This window comes from Chanos chanos, chromosome 10 (genome assembly GCF_902362185.1).
Source record: "Chanos chanos chromosome 10, fChaCha1.1, whole genome shotgun sequence".
Lineage (NCBI taxonomy): Eukaryota > Metazoa > Chordata > Actinopteri > Gonorynchiformes > Chanidae > Chanos > Chanos chanos.
Window position 1 is genome coordinate 9229661 of NC_044504.1, and position 26809 is coordinate 9256469.

General features: G+C 40.1%; 1 protein-coding gene across 1 annotated transcript; it reads right to left on the reverse strand.

The window, feature by feature from the left end:
- Nucleotides 1–2431: 2431 nt before the first annotated feature.
- Nucleotides 2432–26491, reverse strand: LOC115822761 (transient receptor potential cation channel subfamily M member 2-like). Its single transcript, XM_030786679.1, has 28 exons — nucleotides 26372–26491; nucleotides 15137–15210; nucleotides 14566–14725; nucleotides 14238–14418; nucleotides 13913–14079; nucleotides 13535–13715; nucleotides 13363–13424; nucleotides 13063–13263; nucleotides 12818–12920; nucleotides 11891–12012; nucleotides 11382–11696; nucleotides 11125–11268; nucleotides 10701–10833; nucleotides 10289–10434; nucleotides 9942–10054; nucleotides 9137–9250; nucleotides 8788–9013; nucleotides 8490–8608; nucleotides 8216–8354; nucleotides 7868–8039; nucleotides 7601–7781; nucleotides 7170–7351; nucleotides 6952–7084; nucleotides 6694–6823; nucleotides 6497–6559; nucleotides 5575–5598; nucleotides 3219–3656; nucleotides 2432–2494 (listed from the first exon to the last, which is right to left on the reverse strand). The coding sequence occupies exons 1-28, from the start codon at nucleotides 26489–26491 to the stop codon at nucleotides 2432–2434; spliced, it is 4206 nt and encodes a 1401-aa protein (XP_030642539.1).
- Between the last annotated feature and the right edge of the window lie 318 nt (nucleotides 26492–26809).

Here is a 26809-nt window from a genome sequence, read left to right on the forward strand (position 1 = left end):
GGCAAATGTTATCAAGTATCACTGTCATTGTTTCTAACCACATTCAAACCTATATGCTCACACAGGTCTACATTATTTTGGGTGTTCAGCTTATTGTCACTGCTTCAATTGTGGCTGCGTTCACCTTTATGTAAGCACAACGACAATTATATATATATATCATGAATAATATATTTTTTTTTTAAATGTCATCATTGCTATTACTGCTATTTCTCACCTGAGTCATTTATCTGTATGATTTTATTTACATCTTTTGTTACAGCGATCCTGTGCGTCTGTTCGTAATCCAGTATCCAGGCATTTATTGGGCTTCATTGTGATTTTTTTTTTAAATGCATTGATTAGGCAAAGAGAGCGAAATAAAGCTTATGTCACTTATTCTCACCCTGTGTTCTCAGGACTTGTTTTACTGAATTCTCTCTGTCATTGGACATCTCTGTAATATTACCATCGTTCATCGGTGACCTGTGATGTAATGAAAAAGCTTAACCACATGCTTTCTACATGTCCTATGTCTGAATACTCTGATGTGTTTATTTTATCAGTGGTGTTTTCTTTGTCACTTACCTGGTCCTGGTCTGCTGTGAGGGACCTAGGTGAGCTTCCTTACATTCTCTCTATGTGAGACACCTCATTTCAGTTTTCATCTGTTGAGTGCATAGCGGGATGTTACTTTTTGCATCGCGAACAATCAACCACTGTCTTTAGGAGGCGTTACCCATTGAATCTAGTTCTGCTGGCTGTCTTTGTGAGTACCATTCTGCCATGTCAGCAGAATGTAAATTTGATAAGAGGAAACTGCAGTTAATCATTACTCCTGAGCAGTTTACAAATATGTGGCATGTTAGCAAGCTAAAAGGTTTAGCTTTATTTGATGTGTACTTCTAAAACAGGTAAGATTTGAAATGTTTTTTCAGCATATAAATGAATTAATCATTTATGTCCTTCTTTCATAGACTCTAACCTTGTCCTACATGACTGGAACAATATCAAGGTCAGATTCAATATCAGTCCAGTGACACTGTGTAAAATGTTTGTTGTGGATCAGCACACAAGTTTGTCGTTGTAATAACGGCCTTTTTTCTCTCTCATTTCTCGTTGGGTTTTTTTTTCAGTTATCATGACACCAAAGCAGTGTTCCTAGCCATTGGAATTACAGCATTAGTGTGTATAACTGTCACCGTTTTCTGCTTTCAACCCAAGGTAAAGCTGTGATACTCTTATCAACTGGTCGTGTGTGAATGTGCCTTTGTGGTCAGTGTCAAATAAACGAACTGGAGCAAAAGCACGCTTTATTTGGTGGTGGTGGAATCCGGCAGCATGTCTGCTTGCTCCAAAGCTCAACTCAGAGAACTGTTACCGTGATCGCCTTTTATACCATGAAGCAAACAGACAATAGGTGTACAAATGTTGCTTGATGCAAATCAGAATCTAGGTGTTAATGCTAAAGTCCCCTTTTGTCTGTGATGGCTGCCATTTGCCCATTACTGGTTGTATTTTGCCTTAATCAATTGCTCTTGGCTCCAACAGTAACGTGGCGCCAAAGGTATGAAGCTTTCTTTGTATCTATGGTAATACGACCATCAGGTTAAACAGTTCTCCTATCATGAACCATGTCTGTTCAGATGTCACTATAATCTTACATTCCCCCCCCTTTGATCATAACAAAATATGATCACAAAAAGAAATAATTGTAAGAAAATACATGAACAGAGGGAGGAAAAAGAACAGATAAAGAAACCAAGATATGTTGATAGTAATCATGTACACAGCCTAATACTGATGTTACAGCCTGCACCTCAGTTTGGACTTTTAGTTTGTCATGTCTTTGTGTGCCTGATCTCTGTCTGTCTCCGCCCCTCACTTGTTCCCGTTTGTCTAATTATTGACCTTGTTAATTTTACCCAATCCTGTTTTGCCCTGTTTAGTTTCTCCTTCTACTTAAGTCCTAGTGTTTTCCTCGTCCATTGTCTATCGTTGTTTGTGTATTTTGCGCACTGTCAAGCTGCACCTTTTTGTTATCGGCTTTTGTTATCAGTTTGCACTTGTATTTTTATCTTCTTTTGTCAGTAAAGTCTTCCGTTTGTCACCGTCAACCATCGTGTCTTGCACTTGGGTCCTGCACCACACCACCAGCGAGACAACTGAGTACAGGCACCTCTGCTTACAGTATAAAATAAAAATATCTTTTTATGATGATGCATAGATATTGAAAGGATGTACAGCATTATTAAAAATGACATTGTTGGCATGGTGGATGATTGCATTCCACAGTTATGGTGCTGGATTGTATTGGTGGACGAGATCTCCTGAAGCAGGCTGTGCTATATTGTGCGTTTGTCCGATGCAGATGTGTCCCGTGTCCTGTCAGGTACAGTCCAGTGTAGATGTCAGATGTCAGCCAGGTTTCAGGTACAGTCCAGTGAAGGTGTCAGATGTCAGCCAGGGCACCCTTCTCTCCCAGCTGTTTGGGATCCTCCTTTTCACTAGTTACCTGCAATGACACACAAGAGAGGAAACGGAAACGCACCTGGCCAAACTGCATCGACACCAAAATGAATTGTCATTTGTATAGATGCTTAAAATATCCCTATTTAGTTTACTACCGCCATTCTGTCCCTACTCTCTAGGCGGATTTGCTAATTTACAATGGCTCACATGATACCACTTGTCTTTTCCCTGCACCTTAACTGCTGCATTAGTAACTAAAAGGACCTGATATGGACCTTCCCACTTGGCTTTTAATGCTACCCTCTGATGGTTGCCAACTCAGGTGGTTGCCAACTACAAATGTGTTTCTCACCACCCTGTACTGCGAGACTGAGTTGTTCACAGTACTGCATCAGGCTGTCAGAAGTTAGCATAGATCCATTGTTCTGGGTAGGGGCATGGGCTGGCCTGTGATGACTTCAAAAGTACTTAGTCCATTTTCCTTGTTGTGTGTTGCTCAGTTTGAGTCTTATTTTGCACTCCTTCCTCCAGTGTCCTGGCTTGTGGCAGTAATGACAATGTCCATTTCTTGCTTTCTTTAGGTCATGTGTCTTGCCCTTCATTGCTTTGTGTTCAGTTCCTGTTTTGTTGTACCTCAGAGCCTTAGATTGCAATGCTCTGAGTTTGACGTCCTGTGTTTCAGATCTTGCTGACCGTTCCACAACCTGATTGAAAGCTGTTCTGACACCATCCCAGTCATCATAACAGACTTTAAGGGCTTTGGATACCTCAGGTTCTAGTCCTGAGGACCGCTTGAACCACTTATCAGTTTGCTCTGGTGTAGCTGGTTGATAAGTCTTACATGGGAGGTATCTTTTGACCTTCTTTGTCACAATGCGAGTCTGTCTCTGGCCATCCTCCTCAAACTCCTCTTCATTTTGAGCTTCCACTTCAGTTCTCCAGTGTTTGATTACTACAAGAGCAAGCCTAACCTTTGATGAATTGTTAGACCTTGTCGTGGAGATAGATTTGGCCTGTGAACTGCTGTCCTTTGTCACAGATGCAGGAGCAGGTGCGTCATTGGACAGTTCCTCACCGCCTGAGCTGCTGTCATAGTCATGTGGTGGTTCTCTCAGCAAATGGCGATGTTGTTCCTCAGTGACATTCAGCTCTTTGAATGGATAGAGCGGTTTTGGCTTCCCTTGCTTGGTGTCTCTTGATTGTAGCTGGTTGGAGATTAAGTTAAGCCATTTTTGATTTTCAGCTAAAAGTCTCTCTTTTTCCTTTTTCTCTTCTTGTAATAGAGAAGCTAACAATTTAACCATTGCATTTTCTGCAATGATTTCACGTTTCAGTCTTTGGATTTCACACTTATGCAGATGCTGTCTAATTTGCTTGCACAAAATTACAGACAATCCGTCTCGTCTGCTGCTTGCAGACATCCCTTGTGTCTTTCCCCAGGCCTTTTTGATGTCGGGCAAGGTCCAGAGTCTGTCCTCGGAAGGTTCAATGTTGTATTTCCGTTGGATGTCGTCATCGCATTTCCTGAGTCCAAGCCTTTCTTCCCAGATATGAATTTAGGCTGTCCATCATGTGAATGATTGTTACGTCTGAGGAGCTGTTCCGTGACGTTCTGTCGTAGGTTTCACTTGTCCAGCCCCATGAACACGGATCTGCACAGCCGATGATAGCTCAGCAGCCCTGACAACAGATGCCCTCTTTAAAATAGGTTGCAGTGTTTCTAAGCTTACTTAGAACATCTCCTGACTAATAGTCGGAACATGAAGCTCACTTAACAACTTACAATACCAGTATACTGCACTACTTCTTAACTCTCTCACAATCAGGAAAAACACCAAATTTTAATTCTCTCACAGCGAAGAATAATTATACAGTATTGAATTCTGTTCCAGAGCTTACAATGCCACCCTTTAGGAAGGTGTCTAGCAACCCAGTTACTTATGGTCCCTCCATAGACCTCTGATTAGAAGTCTGATAACCGGCTCGATGCAAGATGACTAACAACACTATAGTACACACTCCGTCAACCTCAGGTCTAATCGAAACATATAACTGTGACAGTAGCCAAGTCACAACTAAGTATTTACGGGGAGACGATGTGGTCTGTCTATGCATGTTTCAAATAGTTTATATGCAAATGAGCTGAGACGCGCAGTAAACTGTGACTGGAACGTTCCTATATAAGAATAATAACTATAAAAGCGATTAGGTTGCACAAGAGCTGCACTTATTTTAATATACATTTGAGCATTTATTTATATTATGCACTTTACGATTTGTACTCCGACTGAAAAGTTTCATTACATTGTGTGTACATGAGGATTATGTGAACCTGTTAGCGTTAAAATTTAAAGAAGTTACTGAGCAGAAACACCGAAACTGCTACATGAGCGAAGCTGGTCTGAAGAAGTCTTTGGTGGCATTATCAGGGACCCTGTAAAATGCCTAACTGATGTTATCTGATGCCTTATATCTATACCAATATTATCAAACCATCAGAAAAATAAAAGACACCTGTCCATTTCTAAGCACTAGAGGGTAATATTAGTTCGCAAATCAGGCACCAGATGCACTGCTGTTTGATTGAGTTTACATTAACGAGCACAAAACGCCTCTTTTGAAAATTCATAGTTTAATGTTGTCTCGACAATGATTGTGACTTAAAAAAAATGTTTGATCAACAATCTCTCTCTCTCCTTCTCTGATGGAAATCAGTTTATCAGTTTACCTGAGAAAAATCACCTGTTAAATTTCTGTGAGTGACAGAAAGAGGAATACTACAATACTGTCAATAAACCATTATGATTATATTATTATTATTACTATTATTATTATTATTATTATTATTACTAATAAATGTAGCACAGTTTGCCTCAGTCATTCAAATAATAATTTCTTACAGGATTGTCTAAGTCTTGATATACAATAAAAACAGTGTGGCTTATATAGTTTTGTCATTGCAGTCCTCTACAACATGGTGTGAATTGTATCAGTAGTCTTTCCGTCTCTTAGAGCCTTGGCATGTGCTGTTTTTCCTGAGGATCAGAAAGGAATATTGTTGTCTTGAGCAACTCTCCGGAGAGCCTCTCTTTGGTACTCACACACCGCTGTACTTCTGCTCACCTCCTTCCACTGCAGTGACTCAGTCTGAAGAGAGAAGAGAGAAAAGATCAGCTCGCAGAGAACAGCCAAGCTCTTCAACCTCCTCCAATCACACATAGACCTGAGTACAGACGAAAGAGTCGGCGATGAACAATAAAACCAAATGTCATCTCAAAAAGAAGGCTGTGCAGTACTTTTCCATGTGGAAGAACACAAAAAATTCCAATTTATTGCATTAAGACTGTTTGACTGATACTTGGAGAAAACAAGACATAAAAATTTCTCCAAAATTAAGTGACCTGTGATGAGCTCAACTTTTACACTTTACATTAGACATCAAAATATGTGCATGTTCGTTAATTCATCCATTCATTTTCAAAGCCTCTTGTCCTAATTAGGGTCAAACACACTGGGCGAGAGGCGGGGAGACACCCTGGACATGTCGCTAGTCCATCACAGCACTTTTGCACATTTCTATTCTAATTAACGAATAACTATCTAGAGTAACATGTCTTAACATTGACGACTGGAGTAGTCTTGGAGTTAACTGCCTGTCATGTCATCATCGATAGGCTATGAATAGAGAACTGGACCAGAACACTCTCTTTTTGTCTCCCCCGCCTCTCACACTTGCTTGTCTGCTTCCCTTTACCTCTTGACCACCGCTTTGCCAACTGGTTAGCATTCATCAAAGAGTGGAAGAAGACAAAATCTCTCTCTCTCTCTCTCTCTCTGTATATGTATATATATGTATATATATATATATATATATATATATATATATATATATATATATATATATATATATATATATATACACACACATACACACACACACACACACACACACACACACACACACATATATGTATATATATATATATATATATATATATATATATATATACACACACACACATACATACATACACTTACACATTACTGGAGGGTCCTCTTTTGATTTGAAACCTTGAGATCTGAGTGTATCCATTATCCACTGGAGTGACTGGGAGACCTGTCAGAGAATTATCAACGTGTCACAAAGTTGAACAATGACAGCTTTGAATCTGGATTATGTTACTCAGTGTTGACATTTTGGACGGAGAAGGAATGAACGCAAGGCATTAAAACCAGATTCACTGGTGGTGGTTTGTGTAGACACTTAAAGCTCCAAAATTGCTCCTCCAGCTGAGTCAGCCTCTTCTGTATGATCTCAGATGTACTGACCTGCCCCCACTCCCTCTCCATCAACTCTGACATGGTGTCGACCCTGGAGAGCATGACCAGAACCTTCCATTTCTACCAGGCTCTTCAAAATAACTTCAAAATAAATTCTATATAACCCAAATTGGCCATAATAATTATATAAGTCCACTCCCAGCCCCCTATTTTCTTTACTTTTCAGCCATTTCCTGGATACGGCGTTCCATGCTCTGACTGCTGTCCTGATGCATAGATGTCAAATAATAATCCGTCACGAGGGCTTCCCACGACAACAGCAGTTCTTCCTCTTCTTCATTCAGCTCTATACCTGAACAAGTAACAAAAAAAATGAAAGTGTTATAATACCACACATTCTCTCACACCGTTCAACCCCACTAGCTTCGAGCACTCACTGAAATGGTCGTCATTCTGCAGAGGGCGACACAGGAGTAGTTTTCGGATGAAAAGGTAGAGGTGGTTGAACAAAATGAAGGGAGGTGGTGCGGCAGGTCGGCTGTGGTACTCTCTTATCAGCTCGTACCTCTGAAACTTCCAGAATTTGTCGGTGTTGTCTTGCACCTCCTCAAACGTGTAGCTATTCAGAAAAGTCAATGAAAAGTCAAAGAAGTATGGAGGGCAAGCTGATCAAGAAGCCATCAGGTAACTGTTCTAGGGGATAATTTATTTCAGTCTAAATGACCAAGTTTTAGATCTACTGTGTCTGTAAAATTTTAAAATAAATGTTTTAAGTGATTTCAATAAAACTATGTTGTACGTTGGACAAAATATATATTTAATGGTTAATACTGGTGGGTAAAACAAAGTGTTTGGAGTAGTAACTCACTTGAATATGGCAATTAGTAGATTAAGAAGCAGTATGTTGGCAAATAGCAGGTAAACACTAAGCAGAATAATAGTCATCCATTCAGGGAATGCAGGCATGTTGTTTTCATTCAGTACAGGACATTTGGGTTTCAGAGGGTCTGTACCATCCACACTGCAAGTGCTTATGTCAAACTCAGCACCTGCACCAACAAATAAGATGTAATGTTAGGCCTGAAAAATGAAATCTCAGTGTGCGTTTAAGAAATAGGACATTATTGACACTCACTGTCACTGCTCTTTGGCAATTCTCCAAATATGATGAGGTAGGGCTCATAGACAGCACCCCGAAATATCCAGTCGAGCCGCACCTCGTTGTGGACTCGAATGCCCTGTACAGCCACTCCATAGGCCACAATCCAGATACTCAACAAAAACAAGAAGAAGAACAGATCCTTCATCTGTTGAGAACACAGAAAAAACAACAACAACAACAATCATTCACTGGTCTCATAATGTTATACAGCAACACATGACAAACATGAATCTTAATGTTCCTATGCAATAAAATGTAATCGATGATGACTGGCTTTACACCCTGAATGCTACAATGTGAGGTCAGTAATCACGTACGCACCATTCTCCTGACGATGATGATATTAGGGCCCAAAGTTCTGCTAACAGTGAAGATTGCCATCAGTCTCAGGGCAAATATGATGAAGTCAATGCAGAGGATAACTTTGCCTGCATAGAACAATGAGTGACTGGGCTGGAGCCTGCCAAAAAAAAAAAAAGAAAAATTCAACTGTTGAATCCGAAATTAATTTTGGAGTACAGATGAGAGAGATGAGAATGTGAGAAATTTTTTTTTTGGACAACTCATTGATAATTGTTCTATTCTCTTAACACACCTCAAAGCTAGACCAATGATGAACAGTAGTATGGAAAGCACATCAAGAATGTTCCAGATGTCACTGATATACATTCTTGCTTTCCTTCGAAATCCAGATTGATCAGGCATATGGAAAATCTAAACACAGGTAAACATGAATGCAAATCAGAACACCTCACTGTGAATGAAAATGCTAGTCATAAATCTGAGTCAGTGACTGCATTGAACTTGTTACTGTTTATTTGTAAGTCTGTTATGCTGAGTATGCTTCTGATCCAAATAAAGAGAAGTGACATATGTTGTAAGGTGCATCTCACCTGTCGAATCTCCTCAAACACAAGCGATACAAGCCACACGTAGAGCAGGAGCTCCCTCCAGGATGGAGTGTCCTGGAAGTCAATCATCAGCACAAAGGCAAAGAGCCACAGAAAGCCAAAATAAGATGCTATGCTCCAGTAGAATTTCACCTGAGGAGAGGTGAACAGGCCCACTAGCCTGGATGAGCAGGTCAAAGGTTCCAGAGATGATCTGTCTGAAGAGTCACTGAATAGAGCACAGGCATAAGTTAGGTTTTGACAGGAGTTGACAGTTACTATTCTAGTCTTGCCATAACTAAATGCACTTAAGAGTAGGCTTCAATGAAAAAAGTATTTTGTAAATATAAACCGAATGCTTGAGTTTCCGTGGGGATTGGAGCAGGTCTCAGAAACAAAGCGCCTTGCATTTTTCTCCTCCTCCTCCTCCTTCCTCTTGGCCTCTTTCTCAATCTCTTCATCCCGCCTGGCATACACAGAGTAACATCACTTTCTCATGAATATTATGCTTAAAAGGAACACAATGAGTATAATGTAAAATAACATACTTCTAAAAATGGTTGAAATGTGAGGGTTTTTTTTATTGTTTGTTGTAAATGGTAATATATGAAATGCAGTTATAGAAATCTGCAAAAGTGACAAGTAACGTAAAGCCTTTGTCTAAAATCAGATTTGAATTTGTAATTTAGTATGACATTTCGGAGTAATTTATCACAGATTAAACAGTTCTCACACAGGATCAGTTTATGTCAAGTTTAAATTCTCATTTCAGAGGCAATCATCATTGTGTTTTGAAGAACCGTGACTTTAAAATGTTTCATATTTGTATGTTAATGTTGTAATGTTTGGCTAATCTGTGCCTTCTGCCCCAAGGAGATAAAGGGAAATAAAGTGTTAATCTGACAGCGTCACTGACCCAAATGTTATGCTGCCATCTTGTGATCATTTGTCTCATTTTAAACCTTTGTACAGAGCCAAAGTCTGGACTAATTTTATCTCATATCTTACTATTGCAAACAGACTGCTAAAAAGCATTCAGATAAACTTCATTACATTAATATCAAATATATATAACCTATGACAACATTAACTTGTACTACTTTTTCACTTTCACTTTTTTGTGAATGTCAGTGTAAACTGCAGTGTGATGAGGTTACCTGTAGTTCAGGAAGCCTGTGTAGACCAGAGGAAAGAAGAACATACAGAGCACCACCTTCCACAGTGGATTATCAACAGCCAACTCTCCACACCAGATCTGGTTTAAGAGAGCCTGCACAAGGCACAAATCTTCCTTATCAGCATGTGTGCCAACCCAGTGTCGCCATGATCTTCACACTGAATCCCCCCCCACCCCCACACATGTTTCCCTCACCACAGATGTTTGGAGAAATGCTTAAATAAAAGGACCACATCCACATCTATTCAATTTGAAAAATTCTCAAATGCAGCAAATAGCAATGAGACACCAAAAGAGCCTGTGCCCAAAGGTCAAACATGTTCTGACCTGAACCCCTGAATGGGCCACAAAGCTCTTGTCGTTGGCCTGCAGAGCCAACTGTAGACAGGTGGTTTTGCCCCAGGAGGGTGAAATCCTGACCAGCAGCTTCTGAGCCCACTGTTCATCCCGTTTGTAACATTCAGAGAATACACCTGAAACACACACACACAGGTATGAGGAGTCTATGGTGTATAGCATAAATGAGCTTAGTATGCTTCACAGATTCTCTATACCCTAAATATAACTCCTTACTTAAAGTCACCAAATCCACATATGGTACAAAATGTACATCAACAATCAATTAATCAATCAATCGACCCATAAAATAAACTCTTAAAGAATATTGGTCTGGAGGTAGAAGGTTGGCTTGTCCTGATGTAGTGAGAGTGTTTTGCTGTGTATAATGTAAACTTTGTACCAATAGCATGTTTCTCATAGTGGTTGGCCAGTTCTCTCATCTCTTCTGACTCATCTCCCCCACTCTCATCCTCCTGTGCAAGCTTCTTCAGAATCTTACTGGCTGCCAGAGCTGCTGCAATGCAATCTTTGCACTACACACAGACATCAAACAATAACATCAGTTTTTACCTTTACACTCTTAACACAACTTAAGGATGAGAACAAAAGACAACTAAAATCAGGAAAAATTTGTTTAATCATAAAATCTTGAAAAAAACTGTTACTGCACAATATCAAAAGAGCACAGATATATGTAATTGAGTGTGTTTGTGCATGTTATATGTGTACGTGTATACATATATACATATTTGCACTGGCAGAAAACAAAGCCTTATCCTGTTCATCCTAAGATAGCATTCCTTCCTTTTCTCCAGTAGCACTACCTGATCAAAGATGATCTCAGCCAGCTCCTTCTGGTTCTGCACGATGGCCCAAAGGAACAGGTCTCTGCCTGGATCACACACAGTGTCCATGGTCTTGCTGTCCTCTGAGTCGCATGGCACCTCAATGTGCTCTTCGGATGTCATCTAGAGAGAGCCATAGATCATTTTATCCATTTATATTATTATTAAAACAACATGATAAGAGGTCTTGTAATGACAGTATCCATGCTCTAACTCACTGTCTGTCGGATGGTGGCGACTCCACGCACATCACTGCGCTGGGTTGTGGAAATAGGATAGAGCCGCTGTGTGAAACCCCCCAGTAGGTGGCGCACCTCGTCTGATACATGACTGAGAGAGAGTTTCTTCTTTGAACCACTTTTATCATCTCGAAGACGCTTTTCTAGCTTGTGCCGAAAGAAGCAGTGTGGCATTTTGGCATAGAGATCACACAAACGGTCCTCCTTTTCCAGGAACTTGCCAAAAGAAACATTGTTCTCCAACAGCAGCCGCACAAACTCAGGCTTATGGCCCACCAGCGCAGAGAACATGGCCTGATGCAGATCAGTGGTCTGATGTGAGAGGAGGGAGCAACGACAGGTAACAACAGTCAGAATCAAATCAAGCAAGCTTATCATTGACTCTAATGCAAAGACCCTAAGTTCACTTCAGCCATCACCGATGATCATTTGAATTCAACCCCTTACTGGTACTGACAGCCATGTTAGATATGGCTGTATGTTTGTTTGGATGACAAAGCACGGACCTTCCACTGGTTCACTTCAGTGAAGATCTCACTCCTTGCAATGTCAACACGGTTCCAGGCCACAGCCAGTTCCAGCTGCTGCACCAAGTTTTGCTCACCAAAACTTTCACTGCTCCTAGAGGCTGCAAGGAAAAAGCAAAATTTCATCAGTGTCATCTTGAGCTAGTGGAATATTGAAGTAATGAACCTCCCAATGGAAAAAGATTTCTATCAAGATCTCGCATGATGCAGGAAAAGCCCTTAATTATATTACGTCACATTACATTAATTTGGCTGATGCTTTTATCCAACGCGACTTACAAGTGGGGAAACAATTCAAGCTCCAATAAAGTGAGAGCATCTGTGACTGCCAACTATGGCAGATTACTGCAACCCTGACGTCTTGGGCTTGATAAAGTAGTGTTTGGGCTGACCAAGAATTCTTTTGTGTTGCACAACCAGATTGACAAAAGGTATTGTCACAGGGGCTAAAATTCTTTACAAAGAGCATGGCGTACTAGCATTGCACCCATAACATAGATGGAGAGGCGAATGAGGGAAGAGGTGGGAGGCAGTGGGTGTGGGTGGGGATAAGACACAGGAGCAGCCAGACAGCACAAAAATGAAGACAAAACAAACAAACACTACAAACAATGCCGAGACAAGAGACTTTCATGAAAATTAAGTAATGGTTCTTAGGTAACCGTCAACGACATAACACTGGTAAGCTTATTGTTGATGTAGAAGGATTGCTAAAGATTTGGGAGACACTGGGATGATCATTAAAAACATTAATCTACCATGGAGTCCTACCATGGAAGCTGACACACTTTATCTGTCACAGTGAAGCATGAAAGAATGAATTAACACACTATGGTAACAAAATCAAGTTACTGGATGAATTTCAAGTGTTTGCTGATGGGTTTGATTGGGTTTTTTCAGAGGCACCTTTCAAAAAAGCTTGAAGAATGGCTACATCCACATCCTGTTTTTTTCCCTCATCATAGTGGAACACAGTCAGTAACTGGGGCATTCTAATTATGTCTTGAATCTGTGGAGAGGACGAAAAAGGATAGCAAAATGCATGATCCTGAAACAAGTTACACACATACAAAATGCCACCAAATGACCACTGTAATACCAAATCTACAGGCATCTAAGTGTCTCAGAACACGCCATGTTTCCATTGTCACCTTTTTGGTCCACTCAACCAAGTTCAGCTCAATGATCTTGTCACTCTCCTGGCCAAAGAACTTCTTTATCAGTTGCTGGATGAGAGCCATGGTGACCTGGGACACAGGCAGACTGGCAACCTCGGCGATGACATCTGCCACTCTCCCCGAACCCCCCAAGACCACACAGGGAGTTTTGTTGAGCATGGCATTGTAAATAGTCTGTGGAACACATCTTTGGATTAACCATAGCTTCATGAAAAGTAAAAACACATAACGCAAAAATCAAATTCAGAAATTCAGAAGGTTTTAATGTCTCACATCTAGAGTGCCATGTCCACCATTCAACACCACACATACCACAGGAACCTTTACAACACTGTCTGGAGATGGTAAACAAAGCCAAATGAGAAAGCAAATGATTATACTGTCAAAAGCATGGATTATCTAAGAAAGAAAAAACAACAGCACATTTCAGGATGATGATGCTTACCTTTGTCTCCCAGGGGCTTTTCGGATATGAGCTTCTCTAGCCGGCTACGCAGCTCGATCTCCCCCTCATACTGTCCATGTGTCCCATCATCCACCAGCAGAAAGTGAGAGTGATTAATGTCCAGAAGGGAAAGCCGCCCCTGATTCGTTTCATCCAGTGAGTAACTGACATGGAAGCAACCCTGAGAAAGGGAGACAGAGAGAGAGAGAGGGAAAAAGAGAGAGGGTGGAAGTATAGAAAGACATGTAATCAGCATCTTGTGGATTATCAGTTTGTTTTCAGCATCGATTAAAAAGTAGTCACGAACCCCCTTCATGCATTCAGCTGAAAGACACGGCTAATGGCTAATGGCTAATGTCAGTAAGGTCTGTTTCTAACCTCGCTGTGAATCAGAGAATCCCTGTTGTGCACTATGCCCCAGGTTGCCACGCCGATGGTTACAATCTGGCGGCCAGAGGAACCGTTTCTCAGAGTGTGCTCATGGACGGCCATCCCGACATGTTTCATCACCCCAGTGTTGGTGCCCCCAGTGATGATCCACGCACCTGCACGTGCCACACAACAAATGTAAACATGACCAATAGAACACGAACATGAACACATGGAGAATGTGGTAGTTCTACATTGTACTGGCATACAGTTAAAGGAGCAGAAACAATGAAAGTAATTTTTATTGAGATATAATCATTAAGGTGCTGTAAACCTGTAGTCTGAGCCACTTTAATCAGGCCCTTGCGAAACGTCCTCTTCAGATGGTCTTTCATTTGGAAATTTTTAGCTCCACCAGTGACTGATATCAGCAGATTAGGAGGCTGCAGTTTCCAGTGTCTAATCAACAACTCATACAGAGTCTTTGGCTCGGTATCTGAGGACACTCGAACATACTACACAGACGCGCACACACACACACACACACACACACACCAAAACAAAACAATCTTTCACATTCAGAAAATAATCAATATATGACTTAATATGAATTAATGTATGAACTGACATATGATCAAAAACAAGAAAATGAAAAACCCCACCTTGCTTGTTTTCTGGCCCAGTCCTCCAAAATCTATTTCACCAAATGCATCAGTAGGCACCTCACGTATATGGATATCCATGGATGCCTCTGATCTTCTCTGAGCTTCATCAGTGTGGTCAGACTTTTTATAGCCGCACTTACAAATCTCCTCTCCTTTACTGTAAGAAAATCCACGTTTACACATAATAGCCCAGTACCGCACACACCCAGACTACAAATTATAAATAGGGATGGCTGCACAAAAATTAAAGATGAAAAGATAGAGATGTCTCTTTAACAGATGATTTACAGTTCATTATCACTGATACAGATATCAAAAGTCGTCTGTTTACCTTTGTATCAACATTAAACAATAGAAGTTTGTGGAATTAATGATTGAGTAAGGTAAATCAGTCGCAATAACAAGCATGCTAGGTATCTTCAAGTATGGAAGGTTCATCTCATGTCTCATATCCCTACACTGATACCTTAGAACCCTGTATAGGCTCAGCAATGCATGCAAGGTCAGTGCAGGGCACATGCTGACTCAGAAAGCTACCTCCACAGTCAAACAGAAACAGGCACAGTACCTGACATCTTTCACATAGAAACAGCACTCCTTCTTCTTGATGTTTGCCTTGACCCACTTGGTTAATGTGCTGCCCTGAAATATAGGAGTGAAAAGAATATATCTTTAATTCTGATTCCATCTGACAACCCACCGTTGCACCAGGGCAGGCTCTATTACTGCCTCTCCCATCTTGAAAGCACAGAGGAAGTGTGGTGCCAGACTGCTGTGCACTCACAGCTCAGCTACTGCATCAGTGATGTCATTCAGCAGTGCCCACAGAAGGAGTGCTGTTAAGTGAGGGTGTAATCTGAGTGGCATCAGGGAGGCATATTATCCATAAAGTGAGTTTAACTTAATGTTATAACTCTGTACTTACAGTTTTGTGCTTAATGATCCGTTGGCTTTTCCTTTTTTTCAAGACAGCTCTAAAAAAATTGGACCTGCTGTAAACCTTTACGAGTTCCACTAATAGTTTCTTGTTGCCGTGATGGTTGTGACCACAGTCAAAATTCCGTTGCAATAGTTGAACTGATTTACTGATCTAACTGAACTCGATGGCTGTGTAATTTCGTTAGGGGGCTTGGACACTGCATGTTCCTAGGGACATTTATATCTCAGTTAAATCACAGAACAGCGAAGAGTGTAATAATATAAGAAACTCAACACATTTTGCCTCTACACTAATTCAGGTGAATAATATTACAATTACAACAATACAATGAATCCTTTGCGAGAACAAATATTTCACATAATAAATTCTAAAGAACTGAAATGTATGAGTGCTAAGTTACATAATTTTTGTACAAAGTCGAGAGGTTTATGTCCAATTTTTATGTTAATTGATACATAGAGATTCCTATTCACATCTCGCATGTATAATGGTACATGTTCATGTGTGGGGAAACACCAAATTACATCACGAGGTGGAGCTGTTATCTGATGTCACCATATTGCATATTTCTACTGCAAGCGATTAATGTTTTAGCTATGGCTGACAGTTGAAGTAGACTTGCATAGTTATTTGCAAGTGTTATTATATTATTATTATATGATGTGTATAAGAGGTTTTGTAGCTTAAGGTTACTGTTATTGTGTGTAACCGTATACACACAAAGTTGCAAGTATTTTGCAGAACCACACACGCACACACACACACACACACACACACAAACACACATACTCTCTAAGAAATTGCTGTAAAAATACAGCCAAATTCCAATAGTGCTGTACTGTTTTTCCAAAATACCGTGAAATACTGTAAAGTTTGATGCTTTCTTGGAGCCAAAAACAAGACTGACTGCTAACAGCAGGCTACCGAAAAATTTGATGGTACAGCGCAGTATTTTTTTTTTTATTTGCAGTAGTAGAGCTGTGAGCCACATGCACCAATTGACTTTCAATCATCATTCATCCTCCTTTCTAGAAACCAACTAAAAGGTCAGTAACATCATGCTGAGAAATTAAAATTACATTTGTGAATCTGGTTTCCCAATTTGTGAGATAAGCCTATAATTTATGCTAACTAAAACAAGGCTTAACTTGGCGTCCGATTCGCAGCGTGAGCTGACAGATGTGTTCTGAGCAGAGTAGCGGTGTGCAGTTCGCAAACTGGTCGTTCTTTTTGAATGGCTCCTTTTAGTGATTCGTTCATACCGGTTCACCAGCACAACTGAGTTTCTCTTTTTTTCTAATTCAGCTGTTCCCAGTCAACTGCCGATTGCATGTATCACTACGCAGCGCACACAGCAATGAGCTAATAACAATCAATAAAGAGCAAGAAAGTGTGGAGTAATGCAGCCAAAAAAACAGGTTGCAGTAACAAAGCCTCTTAAGAAAATAGACTTTATCTTCATAGAATTTATCTTACTAAACTGACAAGTGTTTCCATTTATCCAGGTGAATTAATCAATTTTAATCTTTGTATAACAAACAAAAGGATCTGAATTGAGTTAAACTGCTCTGGTGTCTCGACCATCAGCCCCCTGCAGCTCTGTAACCAGGAAACTCCCGCTCGAAAGCACGAGTTCAATCTCGGTCTTCTTGAGTTCGAAAGCCTGACTTTGAAAGCTCGTGCTTGAACTCGGACAGCTCGAGTTCGACATCACGTGTTCAAACTCGGACAGCTTGAGTTTGAATCTATGAGTTCGATGGTTCATGCAGTAGACGAGTCTACCCGAACTCGTGGCTCAGCTCACATTCAATAGTTCATGCAGCAGAGCAGATGATTCTATCCGAAGACTTAACACATGTTCTGGGTCATTCTGTCAATTCAGTGGATACATCATTCAAGTATCCCATAAGGTCTAGCCAGCAGATACTTCTTTGACAGTTTGGAAACAAGGAAGTAAGAAGCTGAGAGACACGCAGGCTCCTACACTATTCCAACTGTTCCTGGTAATTTCTACCATGTTCTAGAACACTCTAATCAACTATAAATTGAGAACAGCTCATGCAGTAGTTCTCTAGTCAGTTACTAGTCAATTGCAAGTCATGACTGAAACCAAAGAGCTTAGTGAGGACCTCCAGTTGCACATTGTGGCTTCTGACAAGACTGGGAAAGGCTATAAAACTATATTAAAGTGTTTTCATGTGCCAGTGGCCACAGTGCAAAGTATGATCTAAAAGTTCAAGCAGTTTCACTCTGAGAAAAATCTCACGGTGCGTGGAGTAGCCTAACTTTAATAGGAGGACGACATTTTCGGAATTTGCAGCTTTAAAAACAACAAAGATGCTGCTAACCCTCACGTATTCAGTGTCTTAACTTGTCTCATATGCGGTTTCTATTTTCTGGGCAGGAAACCTCAGCTTGTGAATCTCACAGCAGCGATGAAGTTCATTTGAAGAACTTGTGGAGTTTCGTTTTGACATGACTTTGATTAGAAACCCTATATAACCGGATAAAGTTCAAACATACTTTCACACTTCGCTCCTGCCAAATCTCTGTGAGGTTACTTTCAGTTTAGCCATTCTTTGCCTCCTGAACACCTGTTTCTCTATTAGCTTGATATATATGTGGGACTCTTTGTCACCTCTTTGTTGGAGTGTAACCTCTTATTGAGTGTTACACACCAAATTTGAGTCTTTGCCCCTTATTGTTCTGTTTATCCCATTCCCATACATGGTTCTTGCCTAGTTATTTGTTATCTGAGTTCTGACTGATGATTTGGTCACGGTGTTCTCCTTTTATACAGTAGTTATTTCTTGTCAGTTATGAACTTGACCTGTCCTGAACTTGACCCCTCTGTGTTATTTATCATGTTACAGCTGAAACCTCAGTTCCTCTTGAATTTCAAATTGCATTTTGAAGTGTCACCAATTTGAAATCTGTTTCTCACCTCTTCTATTTTGGATTGCAGATTTCCCAGATCTCTTATTCTGGCATGCATCTGTAAATTGGATGTATCCACATGATCTGGATGTACATTTCTCTCAGATAAAGGCACCGTTTCTGTGAACGAATAAAGTTCAATAACGTAAAGAGTCCATAAAAGCCCCCTAAAGATTAACACACAATCAGTAACCATGTTTTGCTCAGTTACATAACAAGTATGTATAGCTTCCTTTTAAACAAAACAATTTTAAAGAATATACAGTGCATACCATGTGTCATTTTTGCTTCTGGTCAGATGTCTGGGAAAAGCCAACAGCCTGTCAGAATACTCCTTGACACACTGACAGAACAAAACTGTTCAACTATTTAATCTACAGAAGACTCCTCCTTCTATGTAGCTGCATGCTTTTACACTCTGCTGACCTTTGCTTAATGAACTGAGAGTTTTTAAGGGGGAGACACAAATTAAAACTGTAGTTTTAGTTTGAGGCATGCTATGTGGTGTTTCTGTTTTTACTGTAATGTTAGTGTTAGTGCGTTAGTGTGAGTGTTAGTTAGTATATTAGTGTTAGTGTTTTAGTGTTTGGTAACCACTTACCTTCTTCAAGCTTTCTATAGTCTCAGTGGTTCTCACATGCTTTGGTTGCTATCGTTTCTGGAGCCCCTATCAGTAGGCGTTCTGAGGACTAACAGGTTTTTAGAGCAAGTGTCACTACCTCTCTAACTCAGTGTTTGGGAAAGCTTAATCTGAGGCAAAGTACAGATAAAAAAAATCCATGACGATCAGTTAGTTGTTAGTTGTAGAGTTGTAATGTAAGGACATACTTGTTTCTATCTGAGAGGCTCTAGTGAATATGTTCCACACAAATGAATGTGTCGTCACGGCGTCAGTTGCAAGGTGATACCTAAATCGAGAACTCATGAGGGATGTAGATGCTCATGTGGATCGTGTTACACCACCAGTGGCTAAGTCCTGTCAGTGTGCCAGATCAGCAATCAGTGTCTGTCCTATGGGAGAGAAATACTTTGACATATCAGGATATTTTACCTCTCTAAAAAAAATTAGTGCTTCTCAACTTGGGTTAATAATAAATTGGTTTATTGGATTTATTGCTCTTGTGACTGGCCAGTGATCTTTGGTTATTTGTGTTCATTGTGGTGGTGTCCAATGAGAAGATGCAAATCTCATAGGTGGATACCAAGGTCCCTGTTTCTAGTGGTCAGAGGATAGCTTGACAATATTAGCACAATTTTGATTTTGTCAAAAATAAAAGATAACTTTGCCAAGGTATTGATATCATGTCATAGAAGTTTAATTGTGGTTTTTGTGTTTAGCTATGCCAGTCATTCAGTATGTGTCTGTCATACTCACAAAAGAGACATAATGGCTTAGATAGAGAAACAGGACAACAGTCAGGATGGTCTTCACAGCTACAGAGAGATCTGTTTCTTCTTAGATGTTGGAACATCCATTAGGTGAGAATAATGGAACGTGCCCCTTTCCTGTCAGCATGAAGCTGTATGAACTAAGGTGGGAAGAGTACACGAAGCTCCACACTGTTTAACTATCTTTAAAAGTCACAAGACACAACACTCAAGACTGGATGGCAGTGAAATTTCAACTTTTCGTATGCTGACTAGAGCTACAGTGACAAACTTTTCAAGGCTCTAATGAAAAACTCCCAAACACACCCACCCTACTCATTCACTCAAACACCCACCTTTTCTCTCTCTCTCTCACACACACACACACACACACACACGCACACACGCACACCTACCCTTTCACTCACGTAAACACATGTACAGACATGAAATTGTCCACTGACATAGACTGAGCAGACAACACAATGGTTAACATAATTACCTTTCAGTTCCTTTAAAGCTTTGGAATTGTCACATACTTTCTTTGTCCTTTCTTTTAATCCCTTCATTTTTGTCTGTGTTACACTGAGCGTTGTAACCTTTTCATTTTCCACTTCTCCTTTTCTCCAGGGTTTCTCAAAGTAGACGTCAGACAATCTGTTACGACACATTGACAATTCCCTCTGCACTTTTGATTTCTTCTCTTGAAACGCATACAAAATGATGATTTTTAAAAATTTTGTCACCTTTGAGTATCAAGAACATAAATTTGATGAAAATCACAGAAATCAACTGAATATTCACAAACTGTATGAAGCATCTGAAATAAATCAAACTTGCAGACAATTGTACACACTAGAGTGCCAATGGTGCCATACTGATTGAAGAGTAAACTATTTGTCATCATTACTCCATCCTAACCTTCCTCTCTGCTGGCCAATAAGTAGTCTGTTTTGCCAGTCTACCGATCACCTGTTAATTACACTCGTTTTTCTAATAATCAGTCAGATATACAGTAATCATCTTCACCTGTCTTTGGTTTGACCTGTGTGTGTTTTTGCTCCTTTGGTTTGGTTTATTGTTGGTGAAGTCCACTCTGTTTTGAGAGTTTTCTGAGTCTGGTCATCGTGAGTTATGCCTCTCAAGCCTAAATCTGTGGAACTTAAATCAACCTGTAATTTAGCCCTTGTTATTCTGCTTTTGGCTTGTGTTTGACCAAAGTCTTGTTCCCTGGGGGCAATCTTCAGGCATAATGTTGTTCCATCCATGATCTAAAACATCCGGTTGAGCCGACAAATGCCTTTAGGATATGAATGCTGGAGCAAGAGTTGGACATCTCTTGTCCGTAATGACAATAGATCTCCAGGAGGAATATTGGCAATCTCTGACAAAGACAATTATGGGAGTTCGTTTCACCCCCTTAGGTACTGAACACAAAGAGGAAGATTACAGTCTTTACCAGAGAAGGGCCAGGAAGGAAGCTTTAAGTATTAAAGCGATCAACAGTGAGGGTGAGAGGTCAATGCTGTAATATCTGATGTCTTTTGCAATGCAGCCTAGAGTTCTGCAATACAGATTTTAAGGAACCAAATCTGAGCCAACATATTCTGTAAACATCCATACTCTAAAGAACAGGAAGAGGGCTGGGGAACAGAAATGACAGACAATACAAAAAGGAATGACCACATGTCCACAAAAAGAGTTCTCTGCTACATGTTTAAATGACAACCATAAAAAGGCATTTTTTACAGCACGACTGACTGCAATAGCAATCGCATTATGACTTTACTAAAGAACGAAAAGGCAAGATGTTAGTGATATCTAACACCCAAGACAGTAATCATACTTATCCCTGGAGGGTGCTGTACAGCGCCTTTTCAAACCTGATTCCTTGACCTGACTGTTTACAGTCTCTGATCATGTAAGCTTGGTCATTATTTTCAGTCATGATACATTTTAAGGCAATAAGTGTTCAAATGAGGACTGCACTCTTTCTCTTCTCTTGAACGGGAGAAGCCAGTGGATGTGTTCTAAAGCACAATTGAAAGGCCTAATGTATTGTGACTGATAACAAAGATCTTCCCCATGATTTGAGCGTCGAAGGACTCTTGTGTGTTATTTATTGAAAAGTATTGAAAAGTCCACTTACGGAGAACACATTCAGTTGGTGTATCATGACATGACCAAGATAAAAAGTTTTGAAAATGAAACAGCACGAACAGCAGACAAACTGAGATTCTTAGAATAGTGGAACAGAATCCGTCAGCTGTTCTGTAGTTCGGACAATAGCCCTCTGTCGAACACTGAGTTGACATTACACATTAGTTGGACGACATTAGATCGACGTTTTATTGACCGTTTTACAGAACGGGCTACAGTTTTCAGAGAGGAAAGTTAACGTGGCAAGTAAAACTGATTTATGAGGTTAACTGTACTGCGCTAGTTGCTTCAGAGTAACCTGCATGTTATGCTGCAATAATACGCTATTTGGTTAGTCTGGCTGCCGGGTGATGTGACTGTTGAGCAACTGAGAAAGGTCGTGTTTCATAGCCTGGAATAACTCAGTTTGCATCCTTACATTTTATCAGTGATTAGAAAACTGTTTAAACAAATAATCAAAGGCTCATAAGCGCATTCTTTGAAATCATGTTTCATATTTTTGAAAAATGAACGTGTTTGAGTACAAACCGTCTGAACTATGACGACACATGGTAAATGTTGTTGCTGAATGGAAAATCCAATACACTTCCTGTTACTGCCTCCCTTTGTAAAACAACATATCATGTTAAATATGATAATAAAGGTTGCAGACCCCTGATCTATCAAAAGAGGCATATTTGCCCCCTCTCCCACCAAATAAAATTCATCTGGAGCCGCAAAGCCTATTTGACCCTTAAAATAAAGATAACACAGTTTATTGAATTTTATATATAGTTATACTCTCTATATAAAAACTATCGTTTATAAGAAATACAATAGGCCTACAGCATTAGATTTTTTTGGTTTATTTTGGTTTATTTTTATATATCACGAATAATATTATTTTTTTTTAAAAATGTCACTATTGCTATTACTGCTATTTCTCACCTGAGTCATTTATCTGTATGATTTTATTTGCATCTTTTGTTACAGTGATCCTGTGCGTCTGTCCGTAATCCAGCATCCAGGCATTTATTGGGCTTCATTGTGAATTGTTTTTTTAAATGCATTGATCAGGCAAAGAGAACAAAATAAGTTTATTCATTTATGTGACATATTCTCACCCTGTGTTCTCAGGACTTGTTTTACTGAATTCTCTCTGTCATTGGACATCTCTGTAATATTACCGGCGTTCATCGGTGACCTGTGATGTAATGAAAAAGCTTAGGACAGGTAGAGAGCATGTGGTTATGTCTGAACACTTTGATGTGTTTCTTTTATCAGCGGTGTTTTCTTTGTCACTTACCTGGTCCTGGTCTGCTGTGAGGGACCTAGGTGAGCTTCCTTACATTCTCTCTATGTGAGACACCTCATTTCACTTTTCATCTGTTGAGTGCATAGCAGGATGTTACTTTTTGCATCACGAACAATCAACCACTGTCTTTAGGAGGCGTTACCCATGGAATCTAGTTCTGTTGGCTGTCTTTGTGAGTACCATTCTGCCATGTCAGCAGAGTGTAAATTTGATGCTACTCCTGAGCAGTTTACAAATATGTGGCTTATGTTTGGCAAGCTAATAAGTTTAGCTTTATTTGATGTGTACTTCTAAAACAGGTAAAATTTCAAATGTTTTTTTCAGCATATAAATGAATTAATCATATCAATCATATGTACTTCTTTCATAGACTCTAACCTTGTCCTACATGACTGGAACAATATCAAGGTCAGATTCAATATCAGTCCAGTGACACTGTGTAAAATGTTTGTTGTGGATCAGCACACAAGTTTGTCGTTGTAATAACGGCCTTTTTTCCCTCATTTCTCGTTGTTTTTTTTTTCAGTTATCATGACACCAAAGCAGTGTTCCTAGCCATTGGAATTACAGCATTAGTGTGTATAACTGTCACCGTTTTCTGCTTTCAGACCAAGGTAAAGCAGCTTACAAAAGCCCTGCACTGACTGAGCTGTGAGACTCTTATCAACTGGGCGTGTGTGAATGTGGCTTTGTTGTCAGTGTCAAATAACTCCTTTACCTCAGCTTACAATGATCGCCTGTCCTCCGTTAAACATTCACGTTTTTTCTCGTAAATGTGTCATGCTAGGCCCTTCCAAAATCATGTTAAATTTTCATGTTTCCAAAATTCTCCAGATCAAACAGGAACTTCCTTTCCATGTCGCTCTATCATTTGAAGAGTGTGAAATGTGAAAGTTTCATTTATGATTGTCTTTATCTTAAATGACTTCTATGTACACTGATACCAAGAAAAACACACATTCACTCACTCACACACACACACACACACAAAATCAATCAATCAATAAAGAAATCAAACTGAAATTTTTTTATCTTTTCGTGTAGGTGGATTTCACATCCTGCACTGGTCTGTTGTGTGTCCTGGATTCGTCACAGCCTTTGTGCTGTCCTTTCAGTATGTAAGTGTCCCTGATCAATGAAATGTATGCATAGAAAGCAAAGTTAATGAAGAAGTATGACTCTATGCAGTCAAAATCATGCAGATTTGTTTCAGAGATAATTACCGAAGTAAGTTTGCCATTTGAGTATTTCCAAAAGGTTGATTCCTCTGATTTTTGTTGAAAATACCTTAAGTTCAGATCTTACTGGAGCCAATTTATGGTTCTTAGTGGTTCTGTGAGTTTGTAATGACCTGTTCAGTCACTGCTTAGAAGTAAAAGAAGTAATGATTAATATAAACTGACGTTGAATACCAAGTATCAGTTTTACAAAATGTCTGTGATCTGTCAGGTACCTTGGCTCCACATGTTGTATGGTGCGATTGGAGCGATAGTTTACACTTTGGTAAGACTGCAGAAAATTCATTTTGTTTCTATCGGTGTCAGCTGTATGTGGATGGGCTCTCCTCTGCATAGTATTACAGTGTTCCATCTTTACTTTTACCCTTAAAGTTTTTGGCATACCACACTCAGCTCCTCATAGGAAACAGAAGACATTCCATCAGTCCAGAGGAGTACATCTTTGGAGCTCTGTCTTTATACGTTGACATTGTCCAAATCTTCCTCTTCCTCTTACAGATCACTGGTGCTTCCTCAGAGTAGACAAAGTTAAAACGTTGTTACCATAAAACAACAAAGTGGAAGTGTATTGTGTCGGTGTTGTACTTTCATGATAACAATGCTCAGCATCAACTTTTGCTAATATAGCCTGATGTATAAGTTTCAGATGAATAATTTATTTATTTGCAGTATAGTTTTTTAAAACTTTGGGGTTTTTTTCACATTTAAAAACTTTGCAAAATCTTTGCCTTTGCACATATATAGATGGTCATTTACACCTGGTTATTTACATGTGATATGAACCAGAGGTACCAGCAGAAAACACTTGTTTTTCTCTCAGGTATTGGTTAAAGGTGCCTGTTACCTAAGACACACATGGTCAAAAGCCGTGTGGGGTCTGGGTATATCTTTGCCCCAGGAGTGGTTTTCCTTAGACTCAGTAACCATGTGTGCAGAGGTGTCTTTTCTCCTCTCCCCTCCTGCTTCGCTTGTACCATCATTGAGCCTCAATGAAAGAACACTACAACCAAAATCCATCTCTGCACCTTTTTATTATGATTTACCAACATACACAAATGCCCAACAGTAAACTGTAGGATTGTTGGCAGGACATACTCAGAACCATGCAGGGATGGGCAGGAGATTGATCTAAGGCCTGTAAGTGCAGGATTGAGAAATAAATCGATCAAAACCCTGTAAGCGCAGAATTGGGAAATCAATCTCGTTTCCTGTAAGGGTGTACGCTGGCATGTTTGTCTGCCACTGCTTGCTGGAACAGTCTATGCCATTTTTCCCCAGCAATCCTTTCTGTTTAATGTTTTGGACCATAGGACTACCTGTTTTCGTGGACTATACCAAAACCCAAGGATTGCAACCACTGGATTGTGTCTCTCAACTAAGCGTCGGATTATTCAACCTGGTCCGTTTGGATTTGTTTTCTCTCCCGCAGGCAGCGCTAGAGCTTCACCGGCCTAACTCAAGCCCTCTCTGTCACTGACACCGCTGTCTGCCCAGCGTACACGTGTGTAAGCCTCTCCTTCCTCACGTTTGTATGTTGTCTCTTGTCCTCTCTGGCTAATTTGCCAGTCTTTGTGTGTCTGTCGGCAAGTGTATTGATGGTCATCCTAACTTGGCTGTGTGTAAGCTAGCTAGCCATCCTGGTTGCTTAGACTTGGATAGCCTCACACGTTTCGTCATGCATCAGATGCTGTGGATTATCTACATTTGTGGCCTCTCCATAGCACCACATTTGACTATGGGTTACTTGTACTCCTCAGTGGACCTTCTAGAAACGAACTTCACATCCTTCCGTCTACCTGCTGGAGTTTACAATCATTGTGTCAACATGCATCGCTCGTTGGCCTCGTTATACACACTGAGGCTCACGTCATAGATTTTGCTGACAGGCTTGAAGTATCCGTCATTCCCACTATCTGCTCTGTGCTGCCCACTTGTTCCCCAGCCAGGCAATGCTGAGGTGGTGGTGTTGACTTTGGCAATCTCCATTCGTGATAAACTGTTGATTGTAGGAGATTTTAATATTCATATTTGTTGCCCATCAAAACCTATGGACAATGGGTTTTATGCCTTTTGGAGTCTTTTGATCTCATTCAATCAGTGTCAGGTCCAACAAATCTGGGAGGGTCACACACTAGATCTTAAATTATCATCTGGTTTCTCTGTCTCCAACCTTGTAACTGTTGATACTGGTGTCTCTGATCATCTTATGGTTGTGTTCCAATCCACATTGCCTGTATTAACAGTCAGGGAGTGTAGTTTTACTAAGAATACTATTGGCTCAGCCTGCTTCACAATATTTTTGTG

What these genes read in the sequence shown, in the direction of transcription:
- LOC115822761 (XM_030786679.1), bottom strand. Translation starts at nt 26,491, where the DNA reads ATGGAGATTGCCAAAGTCAACACCACCACCTCAGCATTGCCTGGCTGG. An exon ending in CTATGAGAAACATGCTATTG is followed by an intron (nt 10,435 to 10,700) that starts GTACAAAGTTTA and finishes TGTGTGTTTCAG; the next exon opens with GTGTATTCTCTGAATGTTAC. An exon ending in CCTCAGGACTAGAACCTGAG is followed by an intron (nt 2,495 to 3,218) that starts GTATCCAAAGCC and finishes GTGTCATTGCAG; the next exon opens with GTAACTAGTGAAAAGGAGGA.